The 22228-nt window shown below is 44.8% G+C and overlaps 1 protein-coding gene across 3 annotated transcripts in view; it reads left to right on the top strand.

The window, feature by feature from the left end:
• noc2l (NOC2-like nucleolar associated transcriptional repressor) overlaps window positions 1-21017 on the top strand; it is a 30150-nt gene extending 9133 nt beyond the window's left edge. Inside the window, exons 13-20 of one of the 3 annotated variants that reach the window (XR_006759074.1) lie at window positions 4929-4988; window positions 5367-5480; window positions 10079-10180; window positions 10949-11092; window positions 14313-14426; window positions 14868-15000; window positions 19807-19918; window positions 20617-21016. Coding sequence is in view for 2 of the 3 variants with exons in the window: in NM_001173616.1 (NP_001167087.1) it covers window positions 5367-5480; window positions 10079-10180; window positions 10949-11092; window positions 14313-14426; window positions 14868-15000; window positions 19807-19813; window positions 19815-19918; window positions 20617-20777 (879 nt within the window). In the remaining variant the exon portion in view is untranslated. 3 annotated transcript variants of the gene reach the window in all.
• Window positions 21018-22228: the final 1211 nt, after the last annotated feature.

Here is a 22228-nt window from a genome sequence, read left to right as displayed (position 1 = left end):
TGAGGGGGAGGAAGTAAATCTGAGTGGTTTGTGACATCAACCTTAACCCCTGCACTAGTCTCTTCCTACTAGCAGACTTTGCTGATAGCTTCTTTATTGAGGTAAAGTGGACTTACTATGTGATACGTGGTTGTCTCACCTAGCTATCTTTAGATGAATGTACTAACTCTAACTCGCTCTGGATAAGAGCGTCTGCTAAATGACTAAAATGTCAAATGTTAGACACCTTTGTTATTAGTGCAGGTCCCAAACTGTCAACGTTTTCAGTTTGACTGCGTGTGTTGGTGTGCATGCGTGTGTTGGTTTGACTGCGTGTGCATGCGTGTGTTCGCACTGCGAACAGCCCATTCCATCTCATCCCAAAGATTCTCTATTGGGTTGAGGTCTGGGGACTGAGCAGGCCACTCAAGTAAACTGAACTCACTGTCATGTTCCAGGCAATGTTTTTCCACTCCTCAATTGTCCAGTGTTGGTGATGGCGTGCCCACTGGAGCCGTTTCCTCTTGTTTTTAGCTGATAGGAGTGGAACCCGGTTTGGTCGTCTGCTGCAATAGTCCATACGTGACAAGGATCGACGTTCAGAGATCGCCGTGTACTGGGCTCTAATTTGCCTGTTTGTGGGCCCGCCTGTTAGCTTGCGCGATTCTTGCCGTTCTCCTTTGACCTCTCCTCAACAAGCTGTTTTCACCCACAGGACTGCCACTGACTGGGTGTATTTTGTTGTTTGTCGCAACCTTCTCGGTAAACCCTGGACACTGTCGTTTCTGGACACCGTCTGTTTAAGATGCTGGAACCGGTGCACCTGGCGCTGACGATCATACCACGCTCATTTTTAACGTTCAATCAAACTAACTGAATGCCTCTGCCTGACTTTTATATGGCAAGCCACGGCCACTTGACTCACTGTCTCTGTGAGTGAACCATTTCTGTGAACGGGGTGGTGCACCTAATTAACTGGCCACTGAGTGTACTGTTAAGTGAAGTGTCGTAGTTCGGTGTTGTGACAAACAATGGATGTTATTAGGGTGGGAATTGCCTGGGACCTCGCGATACATTAACACTGTACTTAGGTGCCGATACGATATGTATTGCGATTCGATACTGATTTTATTGCGATTCGACGTTCAAAACATATCGCTCACAAGATGTCTGCTGCAGAGGGACAAGGGAGAGCATGAGAAAACAAGCTTTCATCAGTCATGGAAATAAAGGTTCTGAAAACAAATTGGCTCCCTATTTAAAAACAAGTAGGAGAACAAGCTATAATGGAAAAATACTGCCGTTTTGTTGCAGGTACAGCCAACTAGTGCAAAATAATGTGATATCTCAATGATACCTCGTCAAAAATAATATCCCGATATGTAACTATCGATAAAACATGTTATTTTTTCCCCCCATCATTAGATGCTACGGCCAAATGTAAAGCAAGTGCCGTGCTACGAAGGTTCAACTCTGGTAACGTTACTGCCCTTTAGCGAAGCCTGTGAAATCTGGTGCGTTATAGTTCATCTTTGCAAAGGGTGTTCCTCAAACTCTGGGGCAGAAAACACATAGCCGGTTACAAAGCAGTGCTACGCTGTGTGATGTACGGGTTATCAGGGACTGGGCCAAATTCCCTTTGCGCCACCCCCATTTAGCCAGCTAAGTAGCTGTGTGAGAGTACTTGATGCCGTTCACTGAGGGTTAGTGGGATCCTTGGGATGACCCTACGCTAAACCTTAACTCCTAACCATAACCCGAACCTTAACTTCAATGGGGTAGGGAGGGTTCCGGATAGCAATGACCGTTCACTTGGGGCGAGAGGCAGCACTGTGCCAGCGGCGGATTTTGTGATTGATGGGTTTTTCTTTCAAGTGACAACTACCAGAATTCAGTGGCTACAGCCCTACAATCATTGAAAACTTTTAAATTGTGTCCTACGTCGTTGTTTTCCAGCCAGCTCAGTTCAGAGCCTAGGCACGTTTCTTTCTGGAATCAGAATCAGTGCTTCTACATTTTTTATCTGGCCCTTATATTAATGTTATTTTCTCAAATTTAAGAAATCAGCTTTCTGAGTATCTTTTGTAGGGCTTTTAAAAAAAATTTTTTTTTTAGCACAATCCAGAAAGAAAAAGTACGAATGTTTTAATTCCAGCTATAATAAAAAAATATTGGTAGATGTATCGGTTATTAGTGAATATTTTCACCAGGGGTTGGAACTTGGATTCTTTTCTCTTTTTTTCGTTCCGTTCCACTGATCTGACCAGCTAAATAAAGTTTGGAACTGGTTCAAACCCAAAAAAGGTACTGGTTTTGTTCTTGTCTGTTCCTTTTTAAACCCCAGACTCTTATTTTTTACTTTTTTAATTCTTCATTAAATCACTTCACCCATCATGCAGTGCAGATATAGTAGGCAAGCTATAGCTCAGTGAGCTGTTTACATGCGTTTACTACACGTCTTATCTTTTTTTGTAGTTAATAAATCCAATGTGAAATGTGGTAACTATAGTATTCCTAACTAGCTGATCTCTAGAATCGAAACCAAAAATCCGCTATCGGTTGGCTCTAGTCTTTCTGTCAGTCAGTGGGTGTTAGCCTGTGTTGGGGAGTCGACTCCAAAATAATAGGTGCCTTTCCCGTCGACTCCCATTTCTGTGTCAAGCTTCGATCCCGCTAGGAATCGACTCCTAAGATACAGTATTTTTGCAACGGAGTAAACTGATTTCCGTAGTCTACTTCGAGAACACAAACTCTTGCATCTTTCTCAGCAAAGAAAGAGCCCGCTAGCGAGGGAGAGCGAGAGATGGAGGGGCACAGGAAGGCATGTCGGCCATCAGGCAGCCTGCCAGAACCACGCATCGGTAATTGAAAGACCTAGGCTATCGCAGTGCTGTATTTCGCAATGTCTCGCGCAGATTCACTAAAGCAGGGGTAATCAATGAGTAGGCTGAGCTATTCTACAAGCAACAGACCGAAGACCAAACGCACACTAGTGTTTTTATAGAGAAGAGAAAGAGCAGCAGGCGAGAGAAAGAGAGAGCGAGAGAGAGGATCGGGGGAGGCAAAGAGACGGTCAAAACAGTGCGCATAGGTTATATCTTGGTAATCTGTATTTAGCAATGCCTCGTAAATTCACCTAACATATATATTAAGCCATCACTGAGTGGCTAAGCTATTCTTCATAGTGCCAGTGAATTGAAGTTGAACATCGCCAAATGCATCAGTTTAATTAGGCCTAAATGTGCAATAAAAAGTATTTAATAAAAAATACAGACTGGTACCTCTCCACGAACAGGGTTGGAGAGCCCTGTGCTAGGCAATAGATCGCAAAGCAGCATCCCCACTAAACTTTTAGAAAAATGGCACGTTTACTTTCTCATCCATAAATAGTCAAGTGCAAGTACGGTTCAGCAGCTCAAATCAGCAGGATGTGGGGCATTGTTATTAGGAGGGACGTCTACCATGGATGGATCGCTAAAATAATGATTGTGATCGCACTTCATCAATTTAAATATTATGGGGAGCCCAATACATTTGGCAGGCAAGCACGTGTTATCAGTGTGTGTGGCCTATTATCGTCTAGACATGATGTTGAAATATCTTCACGCCTACATAAGAGGCGATTCAACTTGAAAAAATGTGGAATTACAGGATGCAGTTTTAGAAAAACGAATCCTATGTGAATCGTCCTCTGGAATAACGCACGTGCTTAGATCATGTCACAACCAACGTCTCTAGTAATACCCGTCCGAATAGGGCTATAACACGGGAAAGAATAGGCTTATCAGCCTGGAGTGAGCCGCATCATCCCGTGGGATCCGTCAAGGCTGCACGCAGCAGAAATATTCTAGTTCCTACACATCACCTTCTACATTCAAACAAAGTAGGCTTTTTCTAGGCAAATGGGCAGCGTCAAGCTCCTGTCAATCCTCTAGAACGCAAATGTAGTCTTTTTATAATGAGGTGGTGTGTTTGTGTGTGCGCACATCCATTTCAGCTTGTTTTGGGAGTCGAGCAAGAGTCAAAATATCCTGGACTCGTGCACCACTAGTGGTAAGCTAGCGTGAGATCGGCAGTATGGAAGCGACCGCTTGGCCTTGTGGGAGTGGTCACCGTGTTGTGTGGACGGTTTGACCAGAGCGATGAAGACAAGGCTGTGGTTTACGCTCTGCTCCTAAAGCTCTCTGCAGACCACATCCTTTCTGCCTATGGCGCAGCCGTCCACCCCCCCACCCCAGCACACACACACACTCCAAGACCCCCTAGCAGCGCACAGTGTTTATTTGTGACACACTCCATTTCCTGTCTTCTTTTTTACTGTTCCCCTCGTTAAAGAGAAAAGCGAGGCTGAGGTGCTCGCTGCTACTGTTTTAATTGGAGCAGCAGAACCAACCACGATATGCTCCTCCGTGTTTGTCTGCTGTGGGCGGAAGGCTGCGCCATAGGCAGAGAGGATGTGATCTGCAGAGCACGTTAGGAGCAAAGCGTAACCACATCGCTGGTCAGACTACACACATGCACGCACTCCAGACCATCACGGTGATACCCCCAACAAGGACAAGCTGTTGCCTCCCTACTGCCATTTTCATGCTAGCTTACTACAGGAGGTCAACACTCACTAAGACACGCGCACACACCATATACAATAACACAGACCACACACACATCCATGCACACCACACGTGTGTGTGTGTGTGTGTGTGTGTGTGTGTGTGTGTGTGTGTGTGTGTGTGTGTGTGTGTGTGTGTGTGTGTGTGTGTGTGTGTGTGTGTGTGTGTGTGTGTGTGTGTGTGTGTGTGTGTGTGTGTGTGTGTGTGTGTGTGTGTGTGTGTGTGTGCGCTGCTCCAAGGGGTTCGGGTGGTATATGATTTGGTGCTTCCTGCTCCAGTGGCTCCCTCTGTATCAGGGCTGACCCATGCCTTCCCACTTCCCCCCTGGCTCCCCCGCAGACTGCCACCACATCCGATGTTTGTACAGACAGACTGGGCCAAGAGCGCTCCACTCACCTGGTACCAACGACCTCACACACACACAGCGATACGTAAAAACACAAGATAATATACAGAGCTAGGCCTATCTATCGCACCTAAACACGCACACTGAGATGTACAAAATATAGGTAAAAACACAAATATACACTTACATACTATGCTTTTTTTCAAGCTTTACTTTGGCTATATCTTTCCATTGAACATTTTACTAGTGTCTATTGTCAGGAGTCTGAATGATTTTCCATGAGACAAGCCATGGAATGATAACCAAATGATGCTGAGGTCTGGCTTGTGTGTTTGAGGGCACTGTCGCTGTTGTGTAAGCTGTGTCATGACTTTGCAAATGTTGCATGATTTCTGAACGTACTAATTTTGTGTTCATTGCTTGTTGTTTAGATCATCCATCAGGTGGACTTCAACAAGAAGCCTGGCCGGATGAGTGTGAAGCCCATCAAATTTGATGTTATCCTGAAGCTCAGCAACACCAACATGCAGGAGAAGGCCTACCGGGTGAGTACTGCTAGCTTAGCATGCCAACTAACTAGGCTTGTCTGCCACAGGAGAAGACTTAGACTGGGGGGAGTACTGCTAGCTTAGCATGCCAACTAACTAGGCTTGTCTGCCGCAGGAGAAGACTTAGACTGGGGGGAGTACTGCTAGCTTAGCATGCCAACTAACTAGGCTTGTCTGCCACAGGAGAAGACTTAGACTGGGGGGAGTACTGCTAGCTTAGCATGCCAACTAACTAGGCTTGTCTGCCGCAGGAGAAGACTTAGACTGGGGGGAGTACTGCTAGCTTAGCATGCCAACTAACTAGGCTTGTCTGCCACAGGAGAAGACTTAGACTGGGGGGAGTACTGCTAGCTTAGCATGCCAACTAACTAGGCTTGTCTGCCACAGGAGAAGACTAGCTTAGTTAGCATGTATTATTTGTGTCAGGAGTAGCCTTAGAACTGGGTAAATCCATTTGAATTCAATCACTTTTTGACAGCACCTCTTTTGATTTGAACAAAACCTTACATATTTACCCATTTGTACAAGTACTCAAAGTGACTTTTTGGACCTGAATGCCCAAACATTCATGAGATTAAGGTGCTAAAAGTTTATCCGTTTTACATACCCCACCATGAGACATGCATGGTCTTTATCACTGAAAAGATAATCGGGTGTGGTTGATATTATTTTAAAAGCTTATTAACAGCGTTGTCAAACTATTTGATCATTTCTGGAAAATTTATTTTAAAACAATTTTTTTAACCTTGAACGTCAATTATCTAAAAACGTGTAAATGGAAATCTTAATTTCAAATACAGTGCATTCGGAAAGTATTCAGACCCCTTGACTTCCACATTTTGTTACGTTACAGCATTATTCTGAAATGGATTACATTTCTCTTCCTCAAATGTACTCCATAATGTACTCCATAATGACAAATCGAATAACAGGTTTTTAGAAATTTGTTTCACATTTATGTAAATAAGGTATTTCTGTTTCTTTATTTTAATAAGTATTCAGACCCTTTGCTATAAGACTTGAAATTGAGCTCAGGTGCATCCTGTTTCCAATGATCATCCTTGATGTTTTTTACTACTTGATTGGTAAATTCAATTGACTGGATATGATTTGGAAAGGCACACACCTGTCTATATAAGGTCCCACAGTTGATAGTGCATGTCAGAGCAAAAACCAAGCCATGAGGTTAAAGGAATTGTCCGTAGAGCTCCGAGACAGGATTGTGTTGAGGCACAGATCTGGGGAAGGGTACCAACATTTTTCTGCAGCATTGAAGGTCCCCAAGAACAGTGGCCTTCATCTTTCTTAAATGGAAGAATTTGGAACCATCAAGACTCTTCCTAGAGCTGGCCACCTGGCCAAACAGAGCAATCGGGGAGAAGGGCCAAGAACCCGATGGTCACTCTGAAAGAGATGGAGATGGGAGAACCTTTCAGAAGGACAACCATCTCTGCAGCACGTCACCAATCAGGCCTTTATGGTAGAGTGGCCAGACGGAAGCCGCTCTTCAGTAAAAGGCACATGACAGCCCTCTTGGAGTTTGCCAAAAGTCACCTAAAGGACTCTGACCATGAGAAGCAAGGTTCTCTGGTCTGATCAAACCAAGATTGAACTCTTTGGCCTGAATGCCAAGCGTCATGTTTGGAGAAGCATGGTGGTGGCAGCGTCCTGCTGTGGGAATGTTTTTCAGAGGCAGGGCCTGGGAGACTAGTCACGATCGAGGGAAATATGAACAGAGCAAAGTACAGAGGGATCCTTGATGAAAACCTGCACCGGAGACCAGAAAGCAGCTGTGCAGCGACGCTCCCAATCCAACCTGACAGAGCTTGAGAGGATCTGCAGAGAAGAATAGGAGAAACTCCCGAAATACAGGTGTGCCAAGCTTTGTAGCGTCATACCCAAGAAGACTTGAGGCTGTAATCGCTGCCAAAGGTGCTTCAACAAAGTACTGAGTAAAGGGGCTGAATACTTAGTTAAATGTGAGATTTCTGTTTTTTATAAAAGCAAAAATGTACAAGAATTGTTTTTTCCTTTTTCATTTTGGGGTGGATTGAGGGGGGGGAAATACTATTTAATACATTTTAGAATAAGGCTGTAAGTTATTAAAATGTGGAAAAAGCAAAGGGGTCTGAATACTTTCCGAGTGCACTGTATGTTGTAGCTTAGACCCTATTTTACATCATCTAAGGTTTTGTGTTGTGCCTGCCATCGGTGCTCTTGAATACAGGGTGGGTGTCATGTTTTTGCTGATAAATGTACTAAAATGTGAATAATATATCTTCTAATTCAACTTTCAAGTGGTACCACAAAGTTGGTTGAAGGTCCACACATCAGAGAATGTTGGCTTGAATGGGAATATCTGTTTTAAATTATACTGTCAAGCCTCCATAGGAAACCTTTTGAAATCATAGAAATATAGATAATAGAACAGACATGACCATTTTAGGTTGACATTCAATGGTGGGTGGACCCTTTGTGGTAGTAATTAGAAGTAAACATTTTAATTGAACTTAAATTGAAATGGTGTACCATCAAAATGTTACTGGTCTGAAGGGATGGGTCACTTCTATTAATTTTATTTCTGTGATTGAAATTACACCCACCCTGTTTGTAAGAGCATTTTTAGGTAATTGACATTAAAGGTTTAAAATGACATTTTGATAATAAAATACTTTGACAACTGTTTGTAAGCTTTTAAATTATGTCAAACTCAACTTTTGATCTTTTCCAATGATGAAGACATGGATGTCTCATGGTATGGTGGGGTATGCAAAATGGGTCCCCTTTTAGCACCTTTATCTACTGAATGTTTTGGCATTCAGGTCCAATAAGTAACTTTCTGACCACTTCTTCCATGGGCAAACATGTATGGAAAGTCAAAGTTTTAGGGTCAATACCTTTTGAATTCTATTATGAGATTCATATGATATTGTTAGTTTAACGGGTAGTTCTAGTTCTGTCCTCAAGCACCTAGTGGTCAATATAGTATCTTCTCATGCCACTTTACGTCTTGATACTTTAATCATCTCAATGAAGACTTCAATTAGGCTACCACTAATTAGGCATGCATATTGTCTGTGCACCTCTCCTTTAACTGGGTTATTTCTGTGACTTGTTTTGGAAAGCTTAATGGTGATGCACCTGTTTTCCAATGGTTGCCGAGATTGTGGAAGCATCTACAATGGTGTGGCTTGGCCCCTTTAGTACAAGGATGGCTGGAGGTCAGAGGTCATGAATATCTCTTAGCCCTAGCTATTTTAGGGTGTTTTAGAGAACATGTGTGACTAGCTTAGGATGTCTATTGTATGAGTGGCCAAAGTCTACAGGTTGAAAGTAGCATGTCCTTCAAAGATCAATCTGCAGGAGAACTGTGAAAGTGTGTCTTGTTGTCCTGCATCAGCACATTAGTTTCACATCTTTGCTGTCTTGGTTGTAAGTCCTAGACGGCTACCTTGCCTAATCAGTAAGAATTGATTTAGTATTACGGCTAATATGCAATTCCCTTTAATTCCACCCGCCCTCAAATAAAACAAATATATTGGAAATCATACCAGATTAGATTACGGCGCACTACTCGACCTGTTGTCTGTGTCACTGTAATAGAATAACGATGGCATTCTAACGCGTGGAAACGAGCAGCTGATCAACTCCATGTCTAGGCCCTACTAGTTAATGTGTATTTTCACACTCCTCCCTAACACACGGTGTTACCCACCGTGTGTGCATAAGGGGATTGAGGGCAGCGGGCAAAAGCCGACGTAAGGGGCTCTGACCAAACCAAGAGGATTGCCACACGGCCCTCTGGGATTATCCCTTGCGCTCCGCTGGTCAGGACTGGCTTTCGGTGCTGTTGCCAGGGGCAACCAACGCCACCGGCTCCACCAATTGCTTCTACCGTGCAGTCGGTGCCTGGTGACCCACCCTTGCTACTGCCAGACATGGCTAAATTAACACCTGTCTGACCATTAGACCAAGTAGAGTGTCTGACTACAGTAGGCTGTATGTGACCTGCAGTACAGAAATTAGCGTTATTACTATAATGTAACTGAAATGGATAGAACATTCTCTCATCATTTTTTGCTTTGCTTCTGTAGCATTCCATGTTATTTCTGCCGTGTTGGCGGACCCATGCCAAATCGTTTAGAATCGAGGACCGTGTCTTTGGATGAGCTGGTGGTGATGTCTTAACTGGGGGTCAGGGGTTAAGTGTGGGTGTGTGGCCAGTCCAGTATCCACTGGGGTTAGTACAGAGCCATGGGGGGTGCCACACGTTGGCAGCACCAGGTGGCAGACAGCAGGTGACCGCTTAGCGATAATCGGATACGTCAGGTAAATCCAGTCTGTACTGACGGCTGTACTCGCATAAATAGCTGCGATCTGTAAAGTGTGTGTTTGAGACTTAACCTGAGGTGTGGCGTTAGTGCGCTGAGGTGTCTCCCTGTAATCTAGCTCGATGTTTGCACGTGTCTTCTCACAGATCAACTCCCCCCTTTCTCCCAACAAGCCTCTTGAATGTTAATGTGAATATCACATTGGTGTGTGTGTGGTCCCTTCAGTTTTTATTTTCTGATTTGTATACTTTTGTGTTGTTTCAGGATGGGCTGATAGAGCAGGTGTATGACCTGATCCTGGAGTACTTCCACTCTCAGGCCTGCTCCATTGGCTTCCCAGAGCTGGCCCTGCCCACCATCATCCAGGTAATACCAGCTCCTTCTCCTCTTCTCTCCACCCCTAGTCAGCTAATAGAACCACTTCACCAATTGATGCAATGGCACAGTGTCCATACCCTAAGCCAGGGATAGGCTACTGGCCCTGGAAGGCAAAAACAAGTTTTGATTCTCTTCTCCTGATCAGCGACTGATTTCAGATTTTCAGACATTTTATTCTACACATTTGGTAAATGGTCAGCTATTCAACATACTAACTAAAACATCTTGAGGTGTTGACTATCAAGTAAAAAAATGAAATCTTAGCTGCTAGCCTTTCTCTACTGGAAACGCAAGCGGCAAGAAACTTGACTTGGTCTTATAGTGAGTAGGCCAGATGGAAAAAGAGGGCGAGAGAGAGGAGGATGAAGAGTAAAGTGTGTCTGTGCTGACCTTTAATGGTTCCACCGGCTTGCTGTTGTTTTTACGGCCCTGTGACCAACCACTGAGCCCACTTCCTGTCAGAGACAGCCAGCGGTGGGTGGGTGGGTGGGTGGGAGGCGAGCTCCTCTACAAACTATGCCGAAGGACCAATGAAGCAATAATCTCCCCTCAACAAAGCAAACAACGCATGACTTTTCCTCTTCTACTCCAGTTTTTACTGTTGCCCCACACACACACACACACGCGCTGGGCATAAAGTAGTGACGGTCCAGAGGGGAAAGACAAGCACCAGACTAGGTGATTATATACCGTTTTTCACTCTTCCTCCCTCGTTTCCCCCCCCCCCCCCTTTCTACCTCCTCTGCTGCTCCACAGCTGAAAGCGTTCCTGAAGGAATGCAAAGTGGCCAATTACTGCAAGCAGATCCGCCAGCTGCTGGAGAAGGTACAGGAGAACAGCGGCCACATCACAGCCCGGAGACAGAGGGCCGCCTTTGGAGTGGCCGACGCGTCCGCCGTGGTGAGTTTGGCTGTGTGTTGGTGCCCGCCCGCCCGTGAGCAACTGAGCCTGTCTTCTGGGCTGCTGTTCCAGAGCCCTCATTTTACCTCAATGTGCACACGCTCGCAGGCGCGCACACACATACACCTCTTTCCCATCAGTGCCTCTGCTTCCCCAAATATATAGACATGTACCCAGTACGTACATAAGATTTCATGATTAAATTGAGATTTTCAGCAGCCAGCAAGCTGAAATTCAACTATGTGATGGATCATCAGCAGTTGGTTGTTAGATTCCAACTTGGTTTTTTTTACACACACACACACACACACACACACACACACCGGTGTCTGCCGGGGAGCTGCCTGGAGCAGTCCCACCTCCTCTTAACCCCCTGTACACCCCCTTCCCAAAACGCATGCACCCGCCATCCTGGGCGAGCTCCTGTAGGAAGTGTCTGGGAAGGTCTCCACCAGCCTAGAGCGTTTAACCATCATGTGCCCCCTGACCCTTAACCCCCTGACCTCTCCTCTGGCTGTGTCTTTTACCCACACAGACAGTGGGGAGATAAGAGCCTAGGCTACACACACTTAGTGGCTGCTGCAGTGAACCCTGAGTAGAGGGAGGGATGCGGGAGGAGATATCCCTAGGTGAACACTGTGGCGCTAGTTAAAGGACAGCGCTGTGGTCATTAGACCTTCCTTTATAGGTTTGAACCAGCCTCACCGCCTTAATGAGGGGACATTATTGTGTGTGTGTGTGTGTGTGTGTGTGTGTGTGTGTGTGTGTGTGTGTGTGTGTGTGTGGCGGAAATGCCCTTTCCTGTGTGTGTTTTCCTCTCACCGTATGCACTCCACCTGCCCCACCAAGCACACACCCTTCCCAGGCTGCATTGCGCCTCCGATCCTGGCTGAGTACCTCGCACCCGTGCTAAAGATTTAAGAGTGAAATGAGAGGGGATGTTGCTGTGTGTAATTTAGCCTGGGAGAAGTGTGTGTTTGTGTGCGCACGCTGCCAGAGACGGACAGCGTGGCACCGGAGGCAGCGCCTGTCGCCACGGCTCCCAGCCCAGAAGGAGCCTTTCGCCATGGCATCTGTCCCCATGCTGCACGGCCGGGGTAGAGGCCAGCCCCCGTTCCAGCTGCAGCGGGCCCCAGACTCCCAAACACAGATCACATTTCAATGGGCCTCAACTGAAGCATAAAGATCTATTTTTCTTGGTAGGCCTATGCTTTTTTTAATTTTTTCCAGTTTTGAACGAAAGGTTTTTGCCGTCTTCTAGAGTAGGTAGGCTAGGTGTGAGGGAACAGCTGTGCTAAATACTCAACCCGAATCCGATAGCATTGTTTTGTCTGGGTTTGAAGTGTTCACAAAAGCACTGGGTCTTTCTGCTCACGTTCTGTCCTCTTTGTGCTGGGGCCCAGCCTAATAACCGCCACTGCAAATTGTCGTAAATAGGTTTAGCTAACCGACGAAGGAAGCTGCGGTCTATACGCTCTATTGGATTTGGAGGTCAGATAATCCTATTGGGCCTGATCAATACCATCCGCAAAGACCTTTAGGGGAAGGGCTGGCGTAGATTCTCCAGTCTCCTCTTTCAGCTTCTCTTCTCGCTCTCTCTCTTGCTCTGTCGCTCTGACCACCATTTGCCTCATGCAGCACGACACATCCTTCGCATAGAGTTGATCAGGCTGTTGGGCCGTACATTATCATGCTGAAACATGAGGTTATGGCGGCAGATGAATGGCATGACTATGGGCCTCATGATCTCGTCCCGGTATCTCTATGCATTCATATTTCCATACATAAAATCCAATTGTGTTCGTTGCCCATACCATAACCCTACCGCCACCATGGGGCACTCTGTTCCCAATGTTGACATCAGCAAACCGCTCGCCCACACGATGCCATATACGCTGTCTGACATCTGCCCGGTACAGTTAAAACCGGGATTAATCCGTGAAGCGCACACTTCTCCAGTGGCCATCGAAGATGAGCAATTGCCGAACTGCAATTAGGTCAAGACCCTGGTGAGGATGACTAGCACGCAGGCGAGCTTCCCTGAGGCAATTTCTGACAGTTTGTGCGGAAATTCTTTGATTGTGCAAACCCACAGTGTCATCAGTCTGGGTGGCTGGTCTCAGACGATCTCGCAGGTGTAGAAGCCGGATGTGGAGGTCCTGGGCTGGCGTGGTTGTGAGGCCGGTTGAACGTACTGTCCAATTCTCTAAAAAGACATTGGAGGCGGCTTATGGGAAATGAACATTAAATTCTCTGGAATCAGTTCTGGTGGACATTCCTGTAGTCAGCTTGCCAATTGCACAATCCTTCAAATCTTGAGACATCTGTGGCATTGTGTTGTGACACAACTGCGCGTTTTAGTGGCCTTTTATTGTCGCCAGCACAAGGTGCACCTGTGTAATGATCATGCTGTTTAATCAGCTTCTTGATAAGCCACACCTGTCAGGTGGATGGATTATCATGGCAAAGGAGAAATGCTCACTAACAGGGAAGTAAACAAATTTGTGGACAACATTTTGAGATATAAGCTTTCTGTGCATATGGAACATTTCTATGATCTTTTATTTCAGCTCATGAAACATGGGACCAACACTTTGCATGTTGCATTTTATATTTTTGTTCGGTATAAATTGAAGTGAAAGTACACAACAATACCCAGACATTTAGATGAAATCAGATGTCAATACGCCTCGGAAAGGAATAAACTGAGATCCGTCTCGTCAGTAATGGCTCAAAACCCGTCTTCCTTTATTATATTAATACTTGAACTCCAAGTATTGATTTTAAAAAAGGGTGGGGAGTGGGGTTTCTTCTAGGTAGTGTTAGCTAGCGCTAGTCGGCTGAACCTGCACCAAAAAGCCTGTATTTTTCATCCTAACGCTTTTTCGCCATCTTTTTAAATAGTGAGTCATGTTTTAAGCACTTATGTCCCTGACTGATCAAAATGTGTTTTCTCATGCAGACATATAGTGATCAATATGTCTGGAACATCAAATTGCAATAAAATCGCAGTATCAAATCGCAGTACATATAGAACTGTGAGAATCACAATACATCATATCGGCATCTTAAGTATCGTGAGGTCCCTGGCAATTCCCAGCCCTAACACACAAACACACACACACACACACACACACACACACACACACACACACACACACACACACACACAAATACAGAGTGGCTATGTAACAAGTGTGTTTCATGGTTGTGTGTGCAGGCGAAGTGGGAGAAGCAGACTGCGGAGGAGGGGACTCCCCTCACCAGGTATTACAGCCAGTGGAAGAAGCTAAGGGAGAAGGAGATCCAGCTGGAGATCTCTGGGAAGGAGAGGGTAACTATCACACACACACACACCTACATACCAACTGTTTTAAGATAAAAGGGTTTTCAGGGCATTCATCCAAATTCAACAAACGTCCCCATCCTATTTTACAAACGATACATGTAACTTGCAGGTTTGAGTGAGATAATGCATTGATGTCAGTGGGAAATTGGCGGAATTGTTGAAGGTTGCACGCAAACAATTTGGAAGAATTTGACCTCGTTATTCGTTTGTTATTTTTCAATGGGGCTGTTCCCAGTTTCCAGTGGTTTTTAGGAAATAAATATGGCCTAAATGTTTGTAAAGTGTTTTGTAAGTGACTTTGCTGCATCTTCTGGATCAATGGTCTCATTCTCATGTGGTCCCAAATCACCTGTTTTGACAACAAGTTTTCCATAACACTACATTTTGAAGTGGAGCTGCATATTGACATTTCCTCTCTCATTTAAGATGGAAGACTTGGACCTCCCTGAGATCAAACGCAGGAAAATTCAGGAGAAGAAGGCTGTGGACAAGAAGGAGTTCAAGGATCTCTTTGAGTCCGACAGCGACTCCGATGACGACGGAGGACTCAAAGTCAAAGGTAACCCCATTTACATACACAGCTGGGTCCTATTCATTACACACCAATTGGAAGGATAACATTTCAAAACCGAGAGGGATGACTTGGCCCTGTCCAGTAAGAAACACTCATTTTGGTATCCTGTTGCCAAATTGTCTCACTACATTTCCTGTTAGAGTTGGCCAGTAAAAACTCCCAGTAGTGTCCCTCACCTGATGATGCGCATGCTTGAGGGTCCTATGCATGTCTTGGCCATTAGGAGGCTGCAGTGAGTTGCACAGAGTCCATCTACAGCATGCATCGTCAACTAGATTCAGCCATGGGATTTTTATTTTTATTGGGCGGATGGTCCATGTGCAGGAACATAATTACAAATAATGTTTATACTGTAAATTAACCGCAATAAGCCCAAACCGATATAATTTTTGACTTAAAACCAAATCATTTCAAACCTTATATTTGTATAAAATCATGCGTGGGAATACTTAGGAACATATTTTTTTAATTCAAGTATCTTGGAGCTGATTTCCTGGTGTTTTTACAGGCTTATGTCCAACAATAAATAATACAAAATAAAAAAAGTTTACATTTTTTTGATCACTCAGAATTTGGGTGCCACATAAAACCACCAGTTAGGGAACCCTGATCTACAGACTGTTGGCCAACAGCACAGAAGCACACTCTAACACACACTCACACACTGTAGTACACAATTAAGTGCCTATATGGCAAGGAAACGGCTCCTCATCCCTTTCCGGGATTAATTTTTGGCCTCGCTCTTCTTGAGACAGTACGTTACTTCTCTAATCTGAGTGTAAGCTGTATTGACGTCGATGTTCGTGAATCCTGATCCCATCAATGGCTCATTCTGAGGTAATGTACAACTGACCTCAGTGTAGCCATGCTGCCCTCCCAGCAAGACATGCTCTATCCAATTAGTTGGAGTCTACTTATCTCTCTCTCTCTCCTATATTTCTTTCTCTCTCCTATATTTCTTTCTTTCTCTTATATCCTTCTATATTTCTCTCTCCCTTTCTCGCTCTCAGCTGAGTGCGGCTGTCACTCCTATCTTCCTTTGAGCCCTGTGTGTCTGGCCCTCTGCTCTGGGTCATCCACAGGACACGGGCAGGAGTCCTCTTTTGCAGCTTTACAGTTGGACACGCTCAAGGGAGGGGGGGGGGGACCTTAGAGGTCGGTAGGAGAGAGTGAGGGGGTGGTAGGGGGGTTTTCTTTTCATCTGGTCCTCATTGTAGGGAGAGTCTCCGCAAATGGGCGGGCAGCTGCCGGCGAGCCGCAGGCCCGCCTCGCCCCGGCGGCCCGTCCCCTTGCTCTCGCTCTCAGGAAGCACAGGCTTGGATCCCGGTGGGGGTTCCTAATTCAAACCAGCCCACCGGAACAGCCAGAGGTGGCCGCTCCCCAGTACTTCCCCTACTCCCCCCTCCGCTTCCCTCCAGCTCCCAGGGCTTAACTGGCTGCCCCCGCATGTCCTCCGCACACACCAACCAACCCACCCTCCATCCCTGGGCAGCTTACCAAACTGGTTGGATGGGGTCATCTGAGATGCCCCAGTGGTGGAGATGGAGAGGAGGAACGTTTGAGGGGAGGAGAAGACTGGTTAATATGAATGTGTCTAGTTCTTATTGTGGGTGTCAAGTCCTTCAGGTTGTTTGGGGGCAGACGGGCATGTAGATCCTGCTGTCCCTTACAACCCCAGTCTAGGTCGAAAATATACAGGTTAAGACGAGGATTCTAATATCCCAAGAATTCTAAACCATTGTACTAGCAATGTGAGCGAAAATGACTGGAAGTGAATGTTAGCAGTACGGAATGTTTGCCATCAAAGTGGAAAAATAAATGCAATCGTAGTGAAGTTCAGCTAACTACTCAACAAACACATAGCGTAACTATTTTCCTGTCATTCTATTCATTTAAAAAAATTTCAAATGATCTACATCTGCTTTATTTCTTGATTTCCCAACTGCTGGTCACATTTTCAACCCTTATCCTGTAGCAACAGCGCAGGTCCCATGAATTTTGTTTTTGTTTATTTTCAAATGCCTCCGCGTGGAATTATGACTTTTTCCTAACCTGTATATGTTTGACCTCAACCCCAGTCAGGGAGTGGGTGGGTGGGTCGGCTGGCTGGCTGGCTTTTGGACGGAAAAAAAAAAATAAACAGAAAAGTCAATATACTATTTCCGCCGACCAATTGTCCAGGAGAAGAAAGAAAATTCATTGCGAAATAATGTCTATTATTATTTTTTTTTTGCCTCTTCATTGATGGAAATGCCAATAAATACATTTTGACTGGTCATTCTAGGTAGCTCAGTGTGTGTGGTCAATATGCTCTTAGTAGTAAGTGTTGGGAGTGTGGCAATTGAAGTGTCTGCCTCTCTCCTCTTGGCTACCAGCATCTTATCAAACCCTACTTTAAAGCTCAGGGACCACTCTGCAGTGGCCTCTGCTACACACAAGACAGACTCGCCCATTTTACAGAAGGAATTTGTAGCTGTCTGAAGTGAAGCCTGCCTGCTATCTCCATTTTATATATTTAGGCAGCAACTGAGTGTAAGATGTGTGAAATTGGCTGTGGTAAACTCATGAGTAATGTATTCTCAGCTCCATCACCATGCAGGTAATAGGCAATTCCAAGGTGGTTAGATGCTACCTAACTGCCTGCATGTGTACACTTCTGGGCCCATATTCATAAAGCATCTCAGAGTAAGCGAGCCTGATCTAGGATCAGGTCTCCTCTGTTCATGTAAATGTATTAATTATGAGCCAAAATGAAAACTGATCATATATCACAACTCATACTCTGAGATGCTTAATTAAAAGGATACTTCCTGATTTTGGCAGTGAAGCCCTTTAGCTACTTCCGCAGACTAAGTTGAACTCGTGGATACCATTTTTTTTTTCATGCAGTTTGAAGGAAGTTGCTAACTAGTGTTAGCGCAACTTCTAACTGGCGTAAGCACATTGACTGGAAGTCTATGGTAACTGCTAGCATGCCAGTAGATACGATTAACTTCCAGTCATTGTGTTAACACTAGTTAACATTGGCTCGTGAAACTACCTCCCTTTGCCAAGGGGCACATTTTTTATTTAATTTTTGTTTGACATAATAGACTTAGAACACCAGGAAGTCAGCTCAAAGTGATTTTAAGAAATCTGTTCCCAAGTATTCCCACACATAATAGAGAGAAACAAGATCGTATACAAATGTAAGCAACGTTTGAAATGATTGTTTTAGTCAAACATTATACTGTATCTCTTTGGGCTTCTTGAGGTCAATTTTCTATCTACAAATGATTTGTAATTATGTTCTGGCCCCCAAACCATCTGCTCAAGAAAAAATTGGCCCGCGGCTGAATCTAGTTGATGATCCCTGGCGTACAGCATACAGATATTGAGCCTTTGAGTAGAAAATGTGTCAGACAGCACAAGAGCTGCTGCAGCATCTTGCGGTGCTTTCAAGACAACTGGGAAAGAAGACCGAGTTGGATGACCGTTCAAAACTATTTTTTTTCCCCCAGTCGGAGCTATTTTTATTTTCCTGTTGAATGCACTGAAGTCGTAAGTGCCCCTTTTTCTCCCCCATTTCTTGATATCCAATTTGTAGTTAGTCTTGTCCCATCGCTGCGTGTAAGATAGGGACTCTGGAAAGGCTAAGGTCGAGAGCCATACGTCCTCCGAAACACGACCCTGCCAAGCCGCACCTATCGCTTAACCTGGAAGCCAGCCGCACCAATGTGTCAGAGGAAACACCGTCCAACTGGCGACTGTGTCAAGGACATCCCGACCGGCCAAACCCTCCCCTCACCCAGACGCCGCCTCATGGGTCTCCCGGTCACGGCCGGCTGCGACACAGCCTGGGATCGAACCTGGATCAGCTGCGTCACCCGGAAGGCCCTCGAGTTCCCAGTAGTTTTGAACGCGGCATCAAATGGCAAGGGAAGGCAGGCTTCATCAGCGCGTCACACCACATTGCAATGAGCTGGAGGCAGTATGCATTAATTGTTTGAAACCTGAACGTTTTAATACATATTACGAGGCATGTCTTACCTTGCTTCAAAATAGCCTATTAGATCTTCTGTCTTTCTAAACTGATATTTTCATCTGTCGCATGTAGCTGCTCGCTTGTGCTATGCCCTTTTTGACAATGGTGTTTTCCCGCTAATTGCATTATGGAACAAACATTTGTGTGTAGTCTACTACCTTATGCACATTTCTGCGCTTAGAATGTGAATAAATAATAGTTTATGGAAAAAAGAATTGCTAAACGTTCTGATCTGTTGCATCAGATTCATTGCATTTTTTTTTGTTTTTATTTGACATGTACTGGTTGTATGAATTTTGGATGGATCGTCCCACAACTGTCCCAGGGTCGGTTTGGAATAGGCTATTTATTTCTCGACTAACTGACCAATAGAATAGGTAGCCTAAACTTTTCTAGTAGATTGACAAAGACTAGTGATTTTACTGTTTGTTACTTGTCTTGTTGGCTGAGGCTAAGTAAATGTGGACAGTTATTCTAACATGTTCAAAGTGCACATCCGAATTCGCTAAGAAGGACCGCACATCATTGAATCCTCAACTTGCATGTTCTGTTAATGAGTAACCATAATCTTAATGTGATTTCTGTCATTCTGATTACCGTGGGTGGAACCCCTAATCAGGTTATGCACCCAGTGCATATTGGTCCGGTAAATGAAATGTTGTCGGTCAAATATCCGGCAGCACATTTTCCTTACGGAAACCTTGATCTGAATAAAACCAAGTCAAAGCTAATGAGGAGTATATTCAATTTCTCTCTCTTCTTGCCAGACAAAAAAGGGAGGCTCTGACGAGGATGATGACGATGATGCTGATCTTCTTCAAGAGCTGTCTGACCTGAGCGACGATGAGGGGGTGGGGGAAGACCGTGATGGCGCTTCAGGTTTGTGGACTGGCTTCTCTCTCACAGAGCAGGACAAATATGTGCTTTTCACGCTAGTGAGCTGAACCAAGCCAAGCTGTACTGGACTGGCCTGGTTACGCATCCACTGTAGTTTCTGGAACTGTGATGGAAAGGCTAATGCGAAAATGGAACATGCAAGTCAGCGGAGTACGGTTTGGTTCGGGTCTGCACACTAGTGTGAGTATTAGAGGACACATACAGGCCTGGTCCAGAATTGATCTCCAGCCTCCTACCACTTTTGAGTTGACAGATCTGTAAGGAATTTGATGGGGTGTAATTAAAATGGTGATGGCTCCACCTAGCCTTCCAATTGAACTGAGGGGAGCTTCCAACATATTGTTCACTCCATCTAAAGGGAACCTGCCATATTCTCCACTCAACCTCATTTTGGGCAGAACTAATCCCAATCACATTCCAGACCAAGCGATTTACATACATTGCTACCTGATATTGTCTTGTGGTGTGATTTTGTTTTCTACATGTTTAAAATTATCGTATAACATCAGTATAAAAAACAAAAATAATTCTAACTTGGTGTTCCAGACAGTGATCACTCCTACTTAAGGGGCAATCAGGGATTGGTACATAGGCCCAGACTTTGGCATTGTTGTTTGAATCCCAGATTGCCCCTTTAAATGAATCCCTCTTTCATGTTCTTCTTTCTCCTGTCTCTATAGATGATGATGGTGGTGGTGATGATGATGATGATGATGAAGAAGAAGAAGAGGGGGCTAAAGCCTCGAAGGCGCCCAAACAGCTGTCTAGCGTGGCTCTGAAAGAGTTGGCAGAGGGAGACGAGGACTTGGTGGAAGACCTGGAGCTCTCCGACCAGGACTGACACACAGTGACGCGCGCACACACACACACACACAACGATTGGGGGTGGAGAGAAAAGAGTGTTGGCTTGGAGCTCATCTTTCCGTACATTCAATCATTACTGCTTTCCCTGTGGACTCCTTTCTACTATAATTTGTTTCAGTTTGCTCCATCAATGTGTACAGTACAAACATGTTTTTAATACAATTGCACATTACAAACTGACCATGCAATTGTACAAAATAAAAAAGAATTCCTAGACCTATTTGTTTGTTTCTTAGTGAGATACCCTACGTATGTATGTATGTATGTATGTATGCATTGTTCATTTCAGTGTACAGGATTGTGAATGAACAAGTGTGGTGGGTTGTAGCCAATAAGTGTGTGCTTGTGCAAGTACATGAGCACTTGCATTTACTAGGGTTGCCTTTAGTAAAGGTAATTTGTTAGAAGAAAGGGCTTGACTATACTGTAGCTGTGCTGTGCTATCCTATGGTGGGCTGTACCAGGCTGGGTATGGGGGGAGGGGTTCCAGCCCCAGGGCAGCAGTGTGCCAGGCAGGCACGGCCATGTCTGATGTCTTGCCAGTCATCTCTGCACAGGTGGTGAAGCAGGAACACAGACTGTCTGTTTCCTTGCCAACTAACACACACACTCTTAATCCTCTTTTTTTGCACCATCACTACATTTCCTTCCCTCGTCCTTCCTCTGCTTCTTCAGACTGCCTCTATCATTACTCCTCTGCTCCTTCAGACTGCCTCTATCATTACTCCTCTGCTCCTTCAGACTGCCTCTATATCATTACTCCTCTGCTCCTTCAGACTGCCTCTATATCATTACTCCTCTGCTCCTTCAGACTGCCTCTATCATTACTCCTCTCCTTCCTCTGCTCTCCCCTGCCACTCATTCCCTCTTTCCACTCTCCTTCCTTCTGGTAGTGAGTGTATCAAGGTAACATTGGAACATTCATTAACAACCCCTAGGCACTTGTGTAGATCTGAAAGGACTGGATAGGTATGAGCAATATGGCTAAAATTCCACCTAAAGCTTAGCAGCAAGACATTTGTCTCGTGGTTTTCTACTCGTGGTTTCTCTTTTTTTTTTAACCAGACAAAAGAGACCGTTCCTTGATAAGTAGCTCGTATTTTTTTGCAGTGTATCTATAAGACCTTTTTAAAGGGTGTGTGCATAACCAGGGTTTCCATTAGGAAAATGTGGCCCCCGAGATTTGATCAGCGTTTTAATTTACTGGACATTTTGAAACATTTACCGGACCCATGTGCATTGGATGCATAACCTGATTAGGGCGTCCACCCACGGTGCTCAGAATGACAAATCACATTTAGATTATGGTAATTCATATTAACCGAACATGCAAGTGGAGGATGGAACGATTTCATTTTTTTATTTCATTTAACCTTAATTTAAACGGTCCTTAGCAAATTATCATGAGCACTTTGAAGATGTTAGAAT

The sequence above is a fragment of the Salmo salar genome, chromosome ssa15 (genome assembly GCF_905237065.1).
Source record: "Salmo salar chromosome ssa15, Ssal_v3.1, whole genome shotgun sequence".
NCBI classification, from domain to species: domain Eukaryota; kingdom Metazoa; phylum Chordata; class Actinopteri; order Salmoniformes; family Salmonidae; genus Salmo; species Salmo salar.
This window is presented reverse-complemented; position numbering and strand designations above follow the sequence as displayed.